The sequence below is a fragment of the Stigmatopora nigra genome, chromosome 20 (genome assembly GCF_051989575.1).
Source record: "Stigmatopora nigra isolate UIUO_SnigA chromosome 20, RoL_Snig_1.1, whole genome shotgun sequence".
Classification (NCBI taxonomy): domain Eukaryota; kingdom Metazoa; phylum Chordata; class Actinopteri; order Syngnathiformes; family Syngnathidae; genus Stigmatopora; species Stigmatopora nigra.
In genome coordinates, this window is record NC_135527.1 from 4,811,239 (window position 1) to 4,832,958 (window position 21,720).

The 21,720-nt window shown below is 38.6% G+C and overlaps 1 protein-coding gene and 2 non-coding genes across 4 annotated transcripts; 1 reads left to right on the top strand and 2 right to left on the bottom strand.

Moving 5' to 3' along the window:
* Positions 1–1,829: 1,829 nt before the first annotated feature.
* On the bottom strand, positions 1,830–1,903 carry trnai-aau (transfer RNA isoleucine (anticodon AAU)). The gene has a single exon. It is a non-coding gene; the product is annotated as a tRNA-Ile (tRNA).
* A 2,932-nt stretch (positions 1,904–4,835) lies between these two features.
* Positions 4,836–4,907, bottom strand: trnap-ugg (transfer RNA proline (anticodon UGG)). The gene has a single exon. It is a non-coding gene; the product is annotated as a tRNA-Pro (tRNA).
* Positions 4,908–11,760: 6,853 nt separating this feature from the next.
* LOC144213364 (uncharacterized) lies at positions 11,761–21,256 on the top strand. 2 transcript variants are annotated; one of them, XM_077741792.1, is made up of 2 exons: positions 11,761–12,152; positions 17,337–21,256. In XM_077741792.1, the coding sequence occupies exons 1-2, from the start codon at positions 12,020–12,022 to the stop codon at positions 19,163–19,165; spliced, it is 1,962 nt and encodes a 653-aa protein (XP_077597918.1). In that variant the 5' UTR covers positions 11,761–12,019; the 3' UTR covers positions 19,166–21,256. The 2 variants fall into 2 exon arrangements, 1 of the variants encoding a protein (XP_077597918.1); XR_013329942.1 differs by lacking the exon at positions 17,337–21,256 and adding an exon at positions 15,163–15,577 and having other exon boundaries at positions 12,039–12,152.
* The last annotated feature ends 464 nt before the right edge of the window (positions 21,257–21,720 follow it).

Sequence of the window (21,720 nt, forward strand, 5' to 3'; positions counted from 1 at the left end):
GCGGAGGGAACTAATTCAGCGGCGCAGGGCACATTTTCACGTGTTTTTTTATTAAACATTGAGAAATCATATCCTCATTTTCTCTCATTGCTTGTTTGCTCACATCTCTAATATAAAATTGGGACGCTACTACCAATTTTAAAGGGTTTAAGTAGCAGTTGTGTGAGAACCGTGAAACAAATGAGATAATTTATATATATAGTACACCTCTACTTACAAAATTTTCAAGTTACGAAAAAAGTTCTGGAACCAATTAATTTTGCTAGAAGTATGGCTATATAACATTTATCTTTGTGTCTTTGCAGGTTTCAGTAATCAGCACCCCCAATTTGAAGGGGAGGAGCCCGAGTTTCCTCCAGACCAAAAGAGAGAAGAGCAACTTGAAATAAAAATGAAGGAAGAAGATGACACCTGGTCAACTGGTGAGGAGTCTTTTAAGATAGAAGAGGATCTGGGCAGGGCCAGTGAAGGGGCGGAGTCTGCAAACACCTCTGCAGGGTCCCATATTGAAGAGGAAGCAGAGCCGCCTCAACAGCAAAAGAGGGAAGATCAATCTCCGATCAAAAAGGAGGAAGATGTAACCGGGTCATCTGGCTAGCTTTTCAAGAGTGAAGATGATCTCGTAATGGATTTGATTGCAGATTTACTGTCAAAGCCATTTTGAAGTCGGACTTTTCAAGAAAAGCTGGACATCATTAAGAATGGTCAGACAACTCCAAAGCTTGCTAGCTTTGGAGTTGACCGCCCTTTCTTAATGTCCATTTTTTTCCGGAAAAGTCTGTCTGGAAAATAGCTTTGTGGGATAATCTGCAACTAAATCCATTTGTTTTCCTCCGTCTGCCATTGTGGGTGGAGTTCACGATCTCTGGCTGGCACACTTAGGCTTTGGTCTGCCTACCAGCCAATCATAGTTGGCGAAAGCGATGACGTATCCCTCCGCCTAAGAAATGGCCTTGGTGTCACCAAATCGAATTCTGGTTGGTTAGAGCAACAGTCTTATCGACCGACGCTTGTATATTGCAGCAGAGCCTGCAGAACTGATTGTGATGGCCTTGAGGACGATTTCTGATCCTAGCAACAAATAACGGCTGAAATGTGATTGGTTAAATGCTTCAATATGGTCGCCGTTTTTGTTGGTCTCATACACGTATTGGGAAGGGAAATGTGATACATTTTTTCTGGATGGCCATTTAAGATTTAATTATGTCTTTATGGTTATAGAACTATACTTCCATTTGTAAAAATTACATCCAATTTTGAAAAAAAAGTGTTGTCATCAGCTTATGCACTTTTTGTTTAGCATCTTGAGCAAGTAATTACTCTCTCAAGAAGGGTTCTGTCATTTTTGGTTAGCTTAGCTTTTTGCGTTAAAAAGATATCCATGAATGAGTGAAAAATGTGACCCAGAATCCTCAACTATAAATATTTTGTGATGTGTTGTTGTATTCTAATATTGACAGAACATACGTCAATTGTGTCCCATCTCATGTTTGCGCATGCTAGCAATTAGCATGAAAAGCTAAGGTTCAGAACGTTAGCCAACTAGCGTTAGCAAGGTAGCTCTTTTCTACAGGCTTCCTCATTGGAGGCTAAGCAAAGTTGAAAAACACTGTTCTGGCCGCTTGAGTATGAAGACAAATATAATTTCACAACAATTTGGGATGAACAGAAATGTGGTGGGAACAAACTTAGCTAATATTCCCTCAATGAGATTTCAAGTGGAGCAGAGAAATTACCAGATCACAGAAACTGAGGAAACATCAAGACAAGATATTATGTTATGTTCGGGCAAAATACTTTGTGTTAGATATACTACTACAGAGAGGTCATGGCCCGTGTGGGGGTTGAACCCACGACTTGGGCGTTATTAGCACCACACTCTGACCAACTGAGTTAACAGGCCATGTGCCCACCACCCCAGTATTTGAACAATAACACCAATGCAACGGCAAAAGAAGTTAGTCTAGGTAATTTTATCTGACTATAGAGAGGTCATGGCCCATATGGAGGTCAAACCCACGACCTTGGCATTATTAGCACCTCACTCTGACCAACTGAGTTAACCAGCCATGTGCAAAGTGACCATGAATTTTGTGTGACCGCAATTGCAAATATCAGCGAGCTAAACTGTTATGTTACGGCAAAATAAATAATTTTAGGCAATCTTAACTTACTCTAGAACAAGGGTGTCAAACCGCACAAAATGATGCAGCCGGCCAGATTTGTTCCCCGGGCTGCCTCTTTGACACCTGTGTTCTAGGGAGGCTTTGCCCCTTCCACGGTCGAACCCACGGCTTTGGCATTTTCAGCACCACGCTCTGCCTAAATGAGATAAACAGCAATGTGATGGCATTGGCCTGGGTGCGATTGTCAAGCCAGTCGGCACGGAGATGCGTGGACGGACGGGTGAGGTCGAGCAGAGAGCAGCAAGTGGGAATTGGAGGTCCTTCTAATAGGGGACCGAAACCTTTAGGTCTCCCGGGTTGCACTGGCATCTGCCCCCACCTTTGGAGCAAACTCAGCACCAGGTTGTGATTGGTTGAGAGCTCCGTCCCTCTCTTTACCGAGTATCCAAAACATGCGGGTGTCCTGGTGCCAAATGCACATACGGACACCCTTATGCTTGAACATGGTGTTCGTTTGTCAATCCACTACGAGCGCAGAAATTCAACAATAGAACACCACTCGGGTTTCGATCAGGGGGGACGTTCTTCCCAATCAATCCCTCCAGTTCTCACATTAACATTGAAGTCCCCCAGCAGAACATGGAGTCCCCCTAAGGAGCACTCTCCAGCAACCCCTCCAAGGACTCCAAAAGGGGTAGATACCCTGAACTGCTGTTTTGTGCATGCACACATACAACAATCAAGTGCCGTTCCCCCACCTGAAAACGGAGGGATGCAACCCTTTTGTCCCGCGGGCAACTCCAGAGCCAAACTATGTCGAGCCGGGATTTCTCAACCTTACGCTCAGGCTCTTCCTAACCGCGTCCGGGCGAGGGAAGATTTCATCCAATAATGTTGCTCATCATAAGATATCCTCTTAGCCATTATTCGTCTAATCCCACACATCAGACCAGTTGGCCATGGGTAACCCTACCAGGGCTACAAGGCTCCGGTCAACATTGGTCCAAGAATCACTGGGCCTGATTAACCCCACGGGAGACAACATCAGTTCCTTTTTTGTAGAGGCAAACTACCCCACTTCCAAGAGTTACCATTGCTGTGAAAAAAATGTTCTTGAAATTGCCTTATAGATTCATACACATAGTTGAGAGCATGTTACCAACAAAAAAATGCAGTATCATTTCAAAAAAACAACTGAACAAGACAGGTAAAAAAAATGTAAACAATCGAAAATTACATCTAAATATGAGAAAAGAAATATTTATCCTTAGTGTTGGACAGTATTCATTAATACTATTATATGTGTTTAAGCATTTTTGTATGAAAGCTTCTTCAATTTGTCTGAGGAGAACTCAAGATTGCAACAAGTCACCAAGTCCTTGTCCCAAGGACTGTTTACGGGACCTTCACCCCAGAATGCAGACCTAGAAGGACATTTAAGAAGATGCTGATGCAGCGGGATCACCGTTTGAACAACCTTTGTGATTATTCGCATATTGTCAATCTCAGTCTGAGCCTATTTGGATTAAGGAGGTGATAAGAATCTAACTTGACTGCAAAGTGGCTTACAATGAAACCATTTTCAAACTGACTGCCAGCTGAATTAGGATGGGTTTGCAAAGTCCGATGTGTTGCCGACACTAGAGGTTGAACGAGGGACCTTTTGATCTTAAGTCTAACACTCTCCCAACTGAGCTACTACAGCTGATTTGTAAAATGAACAACCAACTTGAATTGAAAATTGACTCATGGCTTACTATTCCATGGGCTTTACCCAAGACTCATACATTCATGCATACACATCAAAAGTAAATAATCCTTACTAAACATAATCTTCTTTCTCACATGTTAAACACTGTACCTTGTGATACGACCACTTCGCCATACAACATTTTGTCTTATGACAAACATTTCGATCGAATAATTCGCCTGTGGCAGTAGGTCTGTCCACTCTTTTTGTTTTTCGTGTTTTACAGCCCCTCTATCTTTTTTTAAATTACATTTGAATATTTCTTATTACATTGCTTTTTACTTTACTTTGTACTTCATACTTTTTACTTTAAAGATGAGTGATCAGTATGTTAGTACTTTAGTCCTTTTTTCTGTTAATGTTTCATATGTACTGTTAAAGGATGCAGTTTTTTATATGTATCGTTTCTTGTGCTGACCCGGCCTATCTGTCAAATTTCTAAAGTCAATGTGACAGACGTGCCAAGGGTGCCCATACGGTGACACTTTTTTCCTTAGGTGGCTAATGTGAAATATAAATTGTATTCTTATATTTAATCTTGCACCCTTTTGCACTCTGATGTATTAAAAGTTACTAGAATAGAATTTAATTTACACCTATTGGTTAAAATGTGCCCAATACGTTTTGAACTCCACCTCCTTCATTTGTATTAACTCCTCCCATTTTTATGACTTGTCTTATCTCTTTCAAAAACACAGTTGAAGCAGCTTTTCAGCAGGAAATAGCTTTGGGGAGCCTGAAGAGTAGTAACACTCTCCGGCCTCTAAATTGTTGCATCCCTGCCTCTGCAGACGCGGCCTTAACTTTCATTATATCTGCCTCAGTATGTCTTCCAATGTTGGAGTTTATTGAAGTATTGGCCAACAAGCTAGAGGTGCTCTTAAACTGACACTTTTTTTCTTAGATGGCTAATGTCCCATATCACCCACCCCATCATATATCATAATTCAATAAAACCAGGGCTCGTCCGGGAGTTGGACCCGGGACCTCTCACACCCAAAGCGAGAATCATACCACTAGACCAACGAGCCAGACATACCCATAACATGATGGCACAATGGCAACTAATGACGCTCACACCTAGTGGCAATTTAGAATGTCCTATGTGGGATGAGACCGGAGTACCCGGAGGAAACCCACGCAGGGGATAACATGTTAACTCCATACAGTTGGACCGACCTGGTCTTGAACCCAGAACTGTGGGGCTAACCGCACCAACAGGCTGTCCCAAATGTCATTCATTGAATCAAAAAATTTAGCTTATACCCGATTCCCATACTCTGAAAATGACGCATTGGGTCCGATTTCCGTTAAATTCTGATACAATTTTTGATCGGTGGGTATCCTTAAGAAAAATGTGAAGTGAGTTATTAATCTTAAGAATTAATAATTATAAAGATCAGTTTTTCACAGCCACTGCAACACTTGAAAGTGAGGTATTTTGCTTCTGCAAATAAGCAAGTGACTGTGAGTAGCAGAGAATGGTTTCGATCCATCGACCTCTGGGTTATGGGCCCAGCACGCTTCCGCTGCGCCACTCTGCTTCTTCTCATTCCTACCTGTTGGGTTTATTCGATAATTATGTTATATATGTGTGCATTCAATCATTTTTATATGAAAGCTTCTTTAAATTGTCTGAAGAGAACTCGGGGTCGTATCAAGTCACTGAGTCCTCGTGCCAAGGACTGTTGTCCTGACGTCTCACCCAGACCGGGGCTCCGAGGACTGTTGATCTGGGTTTGCAGCGAAGATCCGTCAAGGACTCTTGATACCAGCAGATGGATATCAATCACTTCCAGGAACATTCGCATAGTGTTCCTACATCAGGACGCCCTTCTCGCTTCTTCATGGAATTGTTATGCCGTGTAAAGGCGTGATTGTTTAAATTCAAATGAAGTTTGTTTTTAGTTTCCTCTTTTTATTATTGTTAAAAACCTTCATTGTTATTATAATTTCAGATGTTGTTTTTGCTTACGCATGTTGGATTAATCAATAACCTTGTAATTGTTTTGATTTATGGCTTTAAAGCCGTACGAGAAATTACAATTATTAATTGTTTATCATAGATGCCTATTTAATTAAATTTCAATAATTGAATCAGATATCTGCCTGCAGTGTTTGAAAATTATATTAAAGTGTAATGAACCTATCAATACCATGACAAGCTGACTCACAAATCTAATCAATCAGACTAATCCAAGCAGACATACAGAGGCACGTTATGATTTCCACCTGCTGCCAGAGCTTCTGAGGACCACCAGCACAAGCACCTCGGTCTCGACTGTGGACTGTCACATCCATGGTGAATTCAACCATTTTGCTGTTAAAAACTTCAATTTCAATGAAAAACACAAATACAAGACGTTCGGCGGCGCAATTAACAAAATCAAGATACCATGTCAAATTTAAACTGGCACTTTAGCTCATAGCTAATGTTACTTTACAAATCGAGTGGAAGGATTTTTTTGTATTATACAACTGTGAGAATTTGTGTTTTTTTTAAGGCTTTGTTTGTGATTGAATTTTTGACTGGTCAAGGAAAAGGTTTTTTTTTCCTGTGTGTGGATTCGTTCTGTGATGCTTTAAATTGGCCTTTCAAGTGAATTTTTAACTACAAACTGACAAAGAAAATAGGTCTAACCTGTCTAGGTTCTTTTGTGTGATTTTAAGGTTTTTGGCAACTGAATTTTTGACAACAGACTGAGCAGGAAAATGGTCTTTCACCTGTGTGGGTTTTTGTGGATTTCGGATATTGTAAAAACATAGTAAATCATACCACATGTCAAAAAGCTGTCGCAAGCGTACTACCCGTGTGCATCTTTTCAAATTAAAACTTTCTTTAAACGTTACAAGCTTATTCCCTACAATGCTTGCAGTTGTTTAAATATATAGACATCATCTCTAAACTTTTTAGGTGTTCTAATACGATTAAAGTCAGAAACTGTATTGTAATATAAGTTCAATCTTAACATTTTGAGATTGAAAAGGAGCTTGCTTATATTTATTGCTTGACATATGTGCAATTGACTTTGTTAAACTATTTTAGATTTATTTTTGGGGTTATGCTTCAAAATAGTGTGTTACTAAATTGCTTTGTATGATGTGGAAAAAGGATACATTTTCAATGTGAAATTCCCTATCACTGTCAAATTTAATATTGTCAGGTATATTTTCTCATAGGTTGGCAAAAATTATTAATTTAATATCAATGTTACTATTTTTAAACATTAAAAATTGGCAATCTTCTTGAGGATTAGCATTAGTGTCTCTCATGACACCAAAATGTCAGTAATTTAACTATGGAGGGGTGCCCAACTCCGGTCCTCGAGGGCCCCTTTGCGGTCTATTTTTCATATCTCCCTCCTCTACCACATCTGAACCAAATGGTCAACTCATCAGGCAGCTGTCCAGAAGCTTGATAACGATCCCAATTATTTAATTCAGGCGTGTTAATGGAGGGAGACATGGAAAACCAATTTGATAGTGGCCCTCGAGGGCTGGAGTTGGGCATGCTAATGTAATGTAAATTTCATTCATTCATATTCCATACTACACATCCTAGCAAGCAGGCTTCAAGCAAAAGGCAAACAACACCAGTAAGCCGTAGGGCACAAACAACCATTTGGACTCACAATCAGACCGCCACTATTGGGAATTGAGGCCACGCCTGCCTGCAAGTCAGCCGGGTGTCCCACTGCACACTCAGAGATCTGGGATAGATTACTGTAGGTTTGTGGAAAACTTCCATACACTCATATAGGGTTGTGTGGCCAAGCGGTCTAAGGCGCTGGATTAAGGCTCCAGTCTCTTAGGAGGTGTGGGTTCACATCCCACCACTGCCAATATCTTCTGATCTTATTGGGAGTGAAGTTACAGACAGGCATGAGACTGTGTCACATTTTGAAGCAACCGGTTGCTGGGAAAGGTCCGAGGCGTGAGATGACAACTCGCGCTCGGCTCCGAGGAACTCTCTTATTTTTCCAAGGTGAATGTTGCTATTATTGAGTTTCAGCATGATGTCATGAAAAAGTACAGTAGTTGAGATTATAGTAATCATGGAAAAGTACAACAATTGAACACTGAGACATGTTGAGAAGAGATTATAGACATCATGGAAAGGCATAATATTAAGACAGATTATAGACAGGATGTTCCTTAGAAATGCACATATTATTAAGACTACAGTTTTAAGCAACTTTACACATTGTTGCAGAAATTGGTCAAGATTGGAAACCTTGGACTGACATATTAACTTGTGAAATTTATTTCTGAAACAGGGATTTCCAAAACGGGGGATAATTGGGTGATGTTAATGGTGTGTAAAGAACAGGCGCCAGCACTATGTGGGGCTACTTTTGTAAAAGGGTGGTCTCAGTTGAAACATTGAGAGGACAGGTAAGATAAGATTTCTGACTTAATAAGATGCATGAAACACCTCAATATTGATTGGAAAGATTATTTTTCAGCAAGCAATACCATGAAACTATAGGGAACTCTTTGATAATGGGTTTGACGTCTCCATATGCGAAAGGTGAAAGGGTTTCAATTGAGACTAAACCATCTTACAAAGGGCTAAAACAAACTACCAGACAAGGAAATACGATCGGATATAACAACTCGCTCAATCACTATTCTTTGGGGAAAGTGTTTTTACAAATGAAAAACGTGTCCTACTTGTACAGAAAAATATTGAAACAGTGTCTATCCTGTTACGCAGTAAATAGGAAGTCAATTTTTCGACGGTTTAATCATTTTACCTGCTTAAACCTTACAGGGCATGGTCTGAGGCTGGGGGCGATAAATGAGACGTGGTGTGTCAGCGTTCTAAAACAAACTGCGGTGGAGATAAATTATATTACTCGACTCCTGAATTATACGACTCCTGTCGAAACGTGGCAGCACTAAGTGCTTTGGTCTCACTGCTCTTACCAGTGTCTGCTTTTCCATCTACAGTGGAGGAAATACAATTGGCTGCTCAGAAATCTGGTGTGGACATTGTCGAGCGGCATGAAGGGAAGGAGATCCAACATATATTGATGCGATTGGCATCCTCTGGGGCATACCAGATGAGTATAAGCTGGCTAATCAGATCGCAGTAGGATGGGAGTCCCCAAACAAAAATGTAGATATAATAAATTACCTGCAGTACAATGTCCAAAACCCTGAAAATTATACTGAACAGGGATTCGTGGCCATAAAGGAGTGACTGGCAGCTACCAGTCTGATGGCGTTCCAGGATCGCATAGCGGTGGAAATGTTCCTTACGGAGCAAGGGGGCGTCTGTGCAAAATGTTTGGAAAACAATGTTGCACCTTCATACCGAACAACACGTCACCCGATGGGTCCCTAACCAGGGTCATTAGTGGCCTGCACACCCTAAAACCGCAATATGCAAAAGCATTCTGGAGCAGACTTGTCCGCTTCACAGACTGGGGGTATAAGACCTTTGGAAAATGTAAGGATTTGGCCCAATCTGTTGTGCTTTCTGTAGCCATATATGCTACTACCTTGACATTGTATGGGTGTTGTCTTATCCCCTGTTTGCGCTCCTTGCTAAGCCGACTTATAACTACTGCAATTGCCCCTACAAATTCTAAATTACACTAATTATATCTCTGCTTATGAAACGTACCGGGGAAAACAGTGAGGTCCAGGAGTACGGTAATTCCGAGGACCAATTGGACAAATATGATTATGTTCTTTCTCTTTCAGACCAGCCATGGGAGTAAGGAGTAGCGGATAAAATCGCAGTCACCGACATTTCCATTTGTGATTACTAAGAAATGATTAATAACATACATAATATAAAAACTGGGGAATGTTGGGTTTATTCTGTGATACTATTATACATATATGTGTAGTAATTCATTTCTTTGTTAAATCATTAAAAGTCTTTCTATTGTTCGGCTCGAGGTCATAAACTGCCCCCTAGTCCACTCGCACATGTTCTTCTCTAAGGTTTGTTGACGTTACATCTCACCCAGTATCGGGCTGTGAGGGTGGTTGATCGGGCAAGGACTCGGGATATCTGCCATTTCCATAACAAAGATGGTGTTTCTGCCATGTCCATAACACTCGTGACGCACTTCGGGCTTCTTTATGTAATTGTTATATGATTGTTAGGTCAAATGAAGGCGTGGTTGTTTTTGTTTTAATGCCTTAAAGCTGTACGCAAAATACTGTTTGAGAGGATACTTTGGAAGATCTCCTCCCTTAAGGTTACTTATCCGTGATCCATTCTATTTAATTAAATGTCAATAATTGAATAAGATGTCTGCCTGCAGTTATTGATAATTACAAAGAGTAATTATTAATGAACCTATCAAAACTGGAGAGAAGTATTTTCTGGATAAAATGTATTCTTTCTACCTTTATTTAGTGTAGTTACTAGGATAGAATCTTGCACAGCCTAGTGGAAATTTCCATCATGACACCTATGAGTTAGGGATTTCTTTGTTCACCTTTTCCCGCCTAAAGTTTGTACCTAGATCACATGACCCTTTGTTAATAAAACTAGCTTAACTGTTGGGGGTAGTAGCCAGGGATTCAAACTGGTCAGGCTGGGGGATGGACACATTTCCCAGCACTGGCTACTCTGACCCCCTCCTTCAGCTGAAGTCTGGTAAATTCTCATCACGACCGACTTTGTGTGCTTGCTCAAATCCGAAGTTATTGAATGCATATGGAATAGATCCGACATATTTCTTACTATCTTGTGTATTGTTTCGTTGCCTTTAAACAAGGTGCATCTGTGTGTCTTGAAATCAAACTTATACCTTATTGGGTCAACTTGAGAGAATGAAATCATTTGCAGAGGCAGTCATTCCGTAACCGGTAACCGGTCAAATAGTTGCAGGGGCTATTTAGCCAGTAACCGGTCAAATAGTCACAGGGGCTATTTAGCCAGTAACCGGCCAAATAGCCTATATGGCCCCATATGACTAGGAATCCATTTGTGACAATATATTATTTATTTCTATAGTTAACCCTTACCCGTCTTTCATATTTTCACAACTTTTTTCAACTAACAGTACACTATCTCAGCATTATATTGATATTGCTCTGATTTGTCTTTGCATCATCAAAACAGAGGGATATAACTTTAATGTAGACTATAGGCATAGACAATCCATGATGAGAATTGAAATTTGGCAATATTTCTTCCATTTCTAAAGCAATACCCACAATAATTGGCAGTTATTGTTTATTTTATAAGTGGCAATAACACATCAAATTTCAATTAGATTGGTTGAATGGTTTAGAAAATCCCCTATTCACTCAATGTTAAATAAGAGTCATTAAATTTCTATTCACCTAATGTTAAAATCTATCAATTGCATGCTAATTGGGTGAACATGAATATTTTTTAACTGTCCATCTGATCTTTATCTAATTTGGTGGGAAGTTTACCTCTTATAAAATAAATAATAACTGTCACATATTGTGAGTATTTGTTAAGATTTATTGAAATTATTGCCAAATGTACTGTTTATAAATGTTTGTAAATTGAATGTACTATAATCCAATTAAAATTAAAACATGTTTTCATATTTATAAGAAAATTACGTGAAGCCAAACAATATATTAACAGGGTTTTGATACTTGTGGACTGCAACATACATCATAACTCAAATTACAAATATAAAGTTTGAATAAACCTTAGGAATGATAACACTGTTTTTATTTCCGTTAAAAAAGAACACAACATATCGACAAAAATCAGCGATTCCGACACAATGTGTCTCCCAATATTGATTTTTACCCCAACATTTTCAAATATAGATTGAATATTATACATACGTGAAACGTCTTATTTTGAAAGAAAGGTTGGCATAACGGGAAACTGTCTTTCCCATCATGCACCACTGACCAGAAATCCGAGGGGGCAAAAAGATTGCCCGAATTGGGAGCGCTTACTTTGCGAATATATGACTTTTTGCCCGTCTAATTTGTCTTTTAATTTCCGTCACTTAACTAAACTGAGGTATTGACGACGTTTCTAGAGTTATTAACTTCACGGATTCAACATCAGTCATCCATCTTATAACTGTGCAACTTTATTTAGCTTCGTTAGCTGGCTGCTATAAAAAAAACAAGTCTCCATCAACACGTCGTCACAAAAGCCGAATTCAAATGGTGCGAAATGGACGCCATGAAAACAACGACATCAAAGTTGCAGGAGGAACTTTTTGACGTAAAAGAGGACCTTACACGTCACCACCACCTCGTTGATTGCAAATTAATGCAAGCAAAAGTTATTGTTCACAGACTAGAAGGTGGGTTCACGTTTGATGAGCATTTGTTTACAGTACACGGCGTGATTTATATTTTCCGTGTCCAAATGTTATTCTATTGATGTTGCAATGTATGTGAGACTATTTAGGTATGTGTACATTTTATTATCTCCCAATTCCATTTTAAAAGCCTGCTGTTGGGAATACTACCCGTGGATTACAATATTTTGCATGTGTGAAGACGTTGACTGCGTCTATTGGTCCAATAATTAATGAAACAAAATAAACTCCAGCTCACACAGCCGTACCCTAATTTACACATTTCTCAAATACACACGCCATTAAAAAAATAAAGAAACGTCTGTATTGTATAATAACAATAATAATAATAGTTGGAGTATTAATAGTTGTAGTAGTAATAGTAGTAATAATAATAGTAATAGAAGTAATGATAATAATAGTACTAGTAATAGTAGTAATAATAATAATAGTACTAGTAATAGTAGTAATAATAATAGTACTAGTGATAGTAGTAATAATAATAGTAATAGTAGTAATAATAATAATAGTACCAATGCTTGTAGTAAAAATAATAGTACTAGTAATAGTAGTAATAGTACTAGTGATAGTAGTAATAGTACTATGATAGTAGTAATAGTACTAGTAATAGTAGTAATAGTACTAGTAATAGTAGTAATAGTACTAGTAATAGTAGTAATAGTACTAGTAATAGTAGTAATAGTACTAGTCAGAGTAGTAATAGTACTAGTAATAGTAATAATAATAGTACTAGTAATAGTAGTAATAATAATAATAGTAATAGTAATAATAATTATAGTAACAGTAGTAATAATAATAATTGTAATAGTAGTAATAATAATAGTAATAGTAGTAATCATAATAATATTAATAGTAGTAATCATAATAATAGTAATAGTATTAATGATAATAATAGTAACAGTACTAATAATAATAATAGTAGTAATAACAATAATAGTAATAGTAGTAATAATAGTAATAGTAGTAATAATAATAAGAGTAATAGTAGTAATAATAGTAATAATAATAATAGTCATAGTAATAATAATAGTAATAATAATAATAACAGTCATAGTAGTAATAATAATAATAATAGTCATAGTAGTAATAATAGTAATAATAATAGTAATAGTAGTAATAATAATAATAATAGTCATAGTAGTAATAATAATAATAATAGTCATAGTAGTAGTAATAATAATAATAATAGTAGTAATAATAATAATTGTAATAGTCGCGATAATAATAATTGTAATAGTCGTAATAATAATAACTGTAATAGTCGCAATAATAATAATTGTAATAGTCGCAATAATAATACTTGTAATAGTCGTAATAATAATAATTGTAAACGTCGTAATAATAATAATTGTAATAGTCGTAGTAATAATAATTGTAATAGTCGTAGTAATAATAATTGTAATAGTCGTAATAATAATAATTGTAATTGTCGTAATAATAATAATTGTAATAGTAGTAATAATAATCGTACATAGGCTTTGTCGTCATCATTGACTCGACAAAAGCCTAATTGTAATCATACCAAGCTGCGTATGACGAAATTGGTAGTGTTTCTCCACAAGGTGTGCTTTCCCGGCAAAAGGCCCACATAAGTGATAATTTCAGACTCGTTGGCATTCTGCCGTGATGGATACATCGCATTACCCCTTTGGGCCCAACCAAATCCCGGTGACTGCAGAAAAAGTTTGCCTCGCAGATGCCAACAAAGAAAAAAGACGAAAAAAAACTTACCTCCCACTGTCTCCTCACTTACCTTCAGTCAGCCAGTCGGAGGCTGATCACCGCCCAACATCCTTCATGTTACCCCACTCCAAAGTTATTACACAGAAGGGATTGTGTGTTGTGCTACAGCAAGTTCAGAGCCCTGATGGCTGTTGGAAAATAACTGTCCTTAAGACCTGTAGCGTCTGCCAGATGGCAGCAGCTGGAATAGGTTGTGACCAGGGTCCCCAGCAATGTCCCCGGCTCTGCTGAGGTAACAAGGGCTAGCAATGTCTTCCACGATTTAAATGGGTAATTATCAATAACCTTCCGGGGGACCAAAAGACCGGCGACCAATCGACCATGTACCAAAACCCCGACTGCAGCTACAGCTGTGACACAAAAAATAATAAATAAATCAATGCACACAAATGTGGTGAAACCACTTCCTAGCAGCATTTAATGATTAAATATGAATGCTGGAACTTTTCAGACATTACAACCGGGCCATAGACGTGAGTTTCCAGGGAAAAAAACGCGATCAACGTCAATGGCTTACCGGCAAATATTGCCCGAAAAAGGGGTAAAATCCACTTCCTAGCAGCATTTAGTGATTAAATACAAACACAGGAGCTTTTCAGGTACCAGAACATGGCCCACAATTGAAATATGATTTCAATTATGAAAGACTTATGAAAGTCGAGCCTGTCCTGTCCTATTTCTGGCATAGTCCGTCTTGAAAATGGCTTTAAATCAACGCAACAATATATTTGCTTGTGCAGCCCGCTCCAATTACAGTTTGTTAGCTCTGGATAATGACTGGCGTCATAGTTGGTGAAAGCGATGACGTATCCCTCCGCCTGCAACAAGGCAATGACGTATCCTTACGCCCGCGACATTACATTGTAGTGTTGCCAACTTGAAATCTGGTTGGGTAAAGCAACAGTCTTATTGACACTTGTTTAAAGCGGCAGAGCCCGCAGAACTGACTGTAAGGCTTTGAGGCAGATTTCTGACCCTGGCAACAAATAATGGCTGAAATGTGATGGGTTAAATGCTTCAATATGAAAACACACATCTGGAAGCAGTGCAACCAGGGGGGAATGCAATTTTGAATTATTTATTAAGTATTGTTAGACCAGTGCTTCTCAATTATTTTCTGTTAGCTGTTTGCTGTTAACTCTGTCTTATCCCGTCTAACAACGGAGCGTGTTCAGCATCGGAGAAGACAAACCAGGGTTGAGCAAGTTAATCCACAGATGATTTATTCCTGACAACTTTATCCATACAGAGCTCCGGGTCTCCCTCCCAAAGAATAAGCCCGCTGAGTGTTGATGTCCCAAGCGGAGAATGAGAAAAGACATTGCCCAGACCCTCATTTGCCCAGTTATAGTATAACAAAAATGCATATTCATTCGCTGGTTGACAAAGAAGCGGACTGGTCCACGGCTGCCGAGGGGGGTGTCTTCTTCCGGACTTCACACTCTCCATCCTCGAATCCACATCCTCCAGAGCATCTCTCTCCTTATCAGCATGAATCCAACCTCAGAAGAAGAATCTCAGACAAAGCCTTTTGATAATATTGTAATTGAAGGATCTCAGACAACGCCTTTCGTTCACATTGTAATTGAGTTATGAACAAGAGTTTAATACTGCAGTAGTAATATAAAAGTGAAACGGCTACAATAAAAAGAACGAGTAAAATATGTCATATTCTTCATTATTGATGGACAAAATATAATATATGATTCAGATGTTTCTTAGGCCAGCAGAGAAGGCCCTGACGGCCCCCCACTGTAATTAGTTAATCAAAGTCAGGTGCTACTTATTTTAGAAGACACCTGATTGGCACCTCTATTGGTTGGAACAAAGACAAGGACCCACTGCTGCCCTCGGCTGAATCGATGTTACGACTCCCCCTGGGGTAAGATATACCAGGGAGTCGCAACTACCACAGCAGACGGGTTCGGTCAAGGATGAGTCCAGACAAACAATGCAAGTAGCCTTCAGTGATATTTTATTTACAACAAAGTTCACAAAAACCTAGACTACGGGATAACATAGGGGAAGCACGAGATATTAAAGTGGCACCCTCAAATAAACACGGTAAAAAAACACTCCCAGACAGGTGTCCAAATGAACACCCACAAAGTACAGCAAATAAGGCCAAAGGGTGCCACTGTCAGAACTGATGTATTAAAAGTCTAGACAGGGGAATAACTGTGTCTAAATGCACAAACTATATGTATACCCCGGGGTGTCTAAACTTATCAAGTCCCCCTATGCAACCCAAAATCATTAACTTTGCCTACACAAATCCAAAATATAAAAAGGAGTAACATACTCACATTACCAGGTGAAGCTGGGACAATTAAACTTTACTCTGCACTAAACCATGTGCTTTCTTGGAAAGGAATGGACTCCACTGCCTCAGCAATTACAATCATAGGCAGCCAAAGGAGTCAGTCAGGAATCAAGCCTGCAAGTCAGCAAGGGCTGAACTGACAAATGAAAAGGGTTTAAATAAGGGCAGGAAGTGAATCTTGATTGGAGGAGGGATGATGGAGAAATAGTCACAGCTGTGTTGGCCTGGGCAGGGCTTTGTCACTGGGGTGGAGCCACAGCTCCATGTACCTGTAGAGAAAAGAAACCACACACCTCCTACATAGTGTGTGCCCAGGCTGCCAGCCGTAACAATCGGTTTGACACACGTGTTCTAGAGTTTTAGCTCCTCTGGTGTGACACTTTTAGGTACTGGATAAACTCAGGAAGAACAGTGACAATAAAGACTCCATTGGGGTGGTCAAGCTGCTGTTTGTTTACAGCTGCTAGCAGGAGGCCAAAGCATCCGGTGGGATGTAAACAGCCATTACAATGACAAAAGTTAGCTCTCTAGGTAGATAGAAGGTTCTTCACCGTACTGCCAAGAGCTCTAAATCCGAGGAGCAGTGAGTGTTAATGATCTTACTGTTGCAGCACCATTAATTGTGTTTGTCCTCGTAAAGTCCCCCCCCTCTTTCTTTTCCCTGATAATTACTTAGAATGATCATTTCGGGATAGCGTCCGCCTAGCTTGCGATATCGCGGCGTCTGAGATTTGCGGGTGTAGCCACGTTTCCGTGATGAAAATAATTTTGTACTTCCTCACAAAGCTGTTGGTAGCAATCTGAAGTTCCAAATCGTCCATTTTGTGGGTGATGGATCTGGTGTTGGAGAGTAATTAAATCCTGGAGACTGTAGAAAAAGTTTGCCTCGCAGATGTTAGTAAATAACGAAAAGATTGAGAAAACAAAACACCAAACAGAGGAGCAAAGATCCGCTGCACCCGTGCGTGCCACCATCTTGATATCTTTGTTGAAAAAAATGAATGTATGGTGCCCTTCGTTTGGTTTCATTTCCGTCAACAAAAAAATCAGTCATTTTATAATTGGAAAATTGTTAATCATTTATTTTTGTGTCTTTGCAGCTTTCAGAAATGATCTTGGTGCTGGTGGGCAGGAGTCTGTTGACCTAGAAGGAGAAGTTAAGCTTCCCCAAATCAAAGAGGAGGAGCCAGAGTTCCCTCAACAACAAATGGGAGATGAGCAACTTCCAATCAAAAGGGAGCGAGATCATTTCACCTGGTCACTTGGTGAGTTCGTGAAGAGGAAAGATGTTCTTGGCGTGGCCAGCAGAGGGGCGGAGCCTGCAACCACATCAACCTGGCCCCGGATTAAAGAAGAGGAGCCAGAGTTCCCTCAACAGTGCAAAAGAGAAGAGGAACCTCCAATCAAAAATGTGGAATGTGTCAAATGGTCAACTGGTGAGCCTTTCAAGTGTGAAGATTATCTGGGTGTGACCAACAGAGGGATGGAGCTTCTGAGCGGCAACTCAACAGAAGGATCCCGAGCAGAACATTTCATTGCTCCTTTATCAGATGGCAACAAGTTGCTTGATGATGATTATGATGATGATGATGTTATGAAGAATCCCAGCGGTGACAAACTCTGCAAATGCTTTCAGTGTGGGAAAACTTTTGGAGAAAAGTCTTCTTTGAAAACACATATGAGGAGCCACACTGGGCAGAACCCCTTATCATGTACAGTTACTGGTAAAACATTAACACACGAGGGAAAATTTAAAATACACAGAAGAACCCACACGGCTAACAAACCATTTTCGTGTTCAGTTTGCGGTAAAAGATTTACACAGATGGGCAACTTAAATAATCATGCAAGAACACACACTGGTGAAAAACCATTTTCGTGTTCAGTTTGCGGTCAAAGATTCACACAGATGGGAAACTTAAATAAGCATGCAAGAATACACACTGGTGAAAAACAATTTTCATGCTCAGTTTGTGGTCAAAGATTCATAGACAAGTATAACTTAAAAAGGCACACAAGAACCCACACAGGTGAAAAGCCATTTTTATGTTCAGTTTGTGGTAAAGCATTCACGCAGAAGGGAGGGTTAAGAATACACGTAATAACCCACACTGGTGAAAAACCATTTTCATGTTCTGTTTGTGGTCGGACGTTTACACGGAATGGAAAATTAATTAGTCATGTAAGAACACACACGGGTGAAAAGCCATTTTCGTGTTCAGTTTGTGGTCGACAATTCACACACAAGGAAAGCTTAATAATCCACCTAAGAACCCACACTGGTGAAAAACCATTTTCATGCTCAGTTTGTGGCAAAGCATTCACAGTGAAGGGAAGCTTAAAAAAACACATAATGACCCACACTGGTGAAAAACTATTTTCGTGTTCAGTTTGTGGTCAAAGATTCACACAGAATGGAAAATTAATTAGTCATGTAAGAACACACACGGGTGAAAAGCCATTTTCGTGTTCAGTTTGCGGTAAAGCCTTTTCTCAAAAGCAATCCTTAAAAAGCCACACAAGAACACACACAGGTGAAAAGCCATTTTCGTGTTCAGTTTGTGGTCGACGATTCACACACAAGGAAAGCTTAAAAATCCACCTAAGAACCCACACTGGTGAAAAACCATTTTCTTGTTCAGTTTGTGGTAAAATATGCACACACAAGGGAAGCTTAAAAATCCACACAAGAACCCACACTGGTGAAAAGCCATTTTTGTGTTCAATTTGTGGTAAATCCTTTTCTCTACTGCAACACTTAAAAAGGCACACAAGTGTACACACAGAAAAAAGGCCGTTTTCCTGCTCAGTTTGTGGTCGAACATTTTCCCAAAGGAAAAGTTTAGAAGAACACTTATTAACCCACACTGGAGAACAAAGTTTTCCTTCTCAGTCTGTGGCCACAGATGCGCTACAACAGCCCAATTAAAGAGCTACGCAATTCAAAAACATTTTCCAGGCGCTGTTAATGTTCCAACATTTTCACATAATGGAACTTTAAAAGAAGACTCAACAACCCACACAGGAGTAAAGCCCGTTTCTGCTCAATTTGTGGCAGGAATATCTTAAAAACACAATTACCCACATCGGTCAGAAACCCTTTTCCTATCAGCTTCTTGCCAGAGATTTAGTCGTAAGGATAGACTTAAAAGATGCAAATGTATTGTGATAAGCAATGGCCAATGACGTCTTTGCTAGCTTTATCAATTTCTGTATGAAAGATCATTGTAATCAAAGTAGAATTGTATTTTGCATTCCGAGAATCATGTTTACACTTTTTAACGTGTAATATCAATCCACACTTCAAATACAATAATACCTTGAAATAAGAGCTTATTGCGGGATTGAGCAAGTATGTCAATTGACCCGTATCCCAAGTCAATTCTTCCCATAGAAATGAACAAAATACAAATGAATCAATTTTCATCCTAAAAATAACCCACCAAATCTGTTCTAATTTTCTCAATTGGGAATCATCTGGTAGGCTCATATCTGAACTTTGTCCCGTATGTTGGAACACTTGTATGTCAAGGTATTACTGTACTGCTCCCTTACTTACGAACGAGTTAGGTTCCGATCGCTTGTTCATAAGTTGAAAGTGTACATACGTTGAAATTGTTCAAATTGAAGTTGATTCAGTGCTGTATTTTGTATTATAATTTATGTTTAAGGCCTATATAAGTATATTGAAGGTTTATATAAGTGCATTGTATGTTTAAGGCTTTTATAAGTAACCGGCATTGGTTTGTACTGAAAAAAACATTTAATAAAATGGAGAGAACACATACAGTACTGTATACATACAGAGAAGTACCTGGGTGTTCACCTCAACAGCAAACTAAACTGGTCCACAAACATAGATGAAAAATCATTGTAATCCAAGTATTATTGTATTTTGCATTCTGAAAATCAGTTTTTTTATTCAAATACAGTAATACATTAAGCTATGAGCTTACAGCAGAATTGACCTAGTATGTCAATTTACTCATATCTCAAGTCAATTCTTCCCATGGAAATTAACAAAATACAAATTGATCTGTTTCCTTCCGAGAGAGAAAAAAAAACACAATGTTACAATGGAAAAAAAATCTTAATTGTTCAAAATTTCCACCGACTCACAATCAGGAACCATTTGGTGTGCTCATATCTCAAATATATCATATCTCAAGTCAAAAATTTGCTCAGAATTTTTCTCGCATCTCAAATTTTATCATATGTTGGAACGCTTGTGTGTCAAGTTATAACTGTATAAGCAAATTGAATGTTGTTCAAGATTTTATTAACTTCACAATTCTATCCGAAATAGTAGAGCCTAAATTAGGAAATGACAAAGTCAATAATCAATAATGTGATGTAAATAACATGGAAAATGTCTTCACAGTTAAAGACCTAAGAAATTTGAAAATTTTTAGTTTTTGTCTATTCAATTCGCTAGCAAATCCAATAAAAAATTGAGTGTTATTCAAACATACATTTTAATGAGCTTTCCAAATTCACAATAAAAAAAGAGAAATGTCATTTGCCAAGATTTAAAACTAAGAGTAATATGAATACATTAATTTGAACTATTTGACAAATTAATAATATATAAAAGATAGGTTTTTTCTACAGTGTAATTATATGGTAGTATGGGTCAATGAGTAGCAGAGAATGGTTTTGATTCAATGACCTCTGGGTTTTGGCCCGAGCATGTTTCCCTTGCACTACTCTGTTTCTTCTCACTTCAGGTTTCACTTCATTTCATTGTTATAAAATAGAGAAAAAAAAGCATAGGAAATTTAAATCAAACATTTGTACATTAATTAAAATACTGCATTTTTGCAGTCTATTGAAAAAGTACAGCAAAATGAAAATACATTTATGTTTGTGTTTGGGTCCTTCTACGTGTGTTCTACCATCAGTAATTCCACGCTGAAGTCGCACTTGGATGTTGTGCAAAGCACAAATGTCGGTCTTTTTGGCAATGGCTTCAACATGGGATATTTTGTCAAATACGAACCAATAAACTTCTGTGACTGTCTGGGTTTCGTATTAGAGGTTTCATCCAAAATGCCATTTATTTAGCACTTAACCCAAGCAGGCATATGGCTACGACTTACCAGCGCTGTGTACGAGTACTTTATTTAGAACAACCCTGGAAATGATAGGATTTGTTTCAAAACAAAAACTGGTGGTTTAGTCAGCCTTAATAATAGTTACTTCCCTTATGAAAAAAACGAGACTGTTAAAGCAATAGAGGTTTTCTATGCAATCAATTCCAAATCGATTGCAACGCCGAACTCGCAAAAGATGAATCATTCGTCGGAAGTTGTGAAGTTGTAATGATTCACATAGCACTCGTGTTACCGAATTCTTCTGGGTTATTGTACAGTTGAATAAAAATGACAGAAGCCATAGCGATGGTATGAATTTTGAGAACAATTTTGAGGCATTTAAATTGGAAATATGGTACTTTTCCAATATGGTTGCTTCAAAAAATGTAAA

What these genes read in the sequence shown, in the direction of transcription:
- LOC144213364 (XM_077741792.1), top strand. Translation starts at nt 12,020, where the DNA reads ATGGACGCCATGAAAACAACGACATCAAAGTTGCAGGAGGAACTTTTT. An exon ending in TATTGTTCACAGACTAGAAG is followed by an intron (nt 12,153 to 17,336) that starts GTGGGTTCACGT and finishes GTGTCTTTGCAG; the next exon opens with CTTTCAGAAATGATCTTGGT.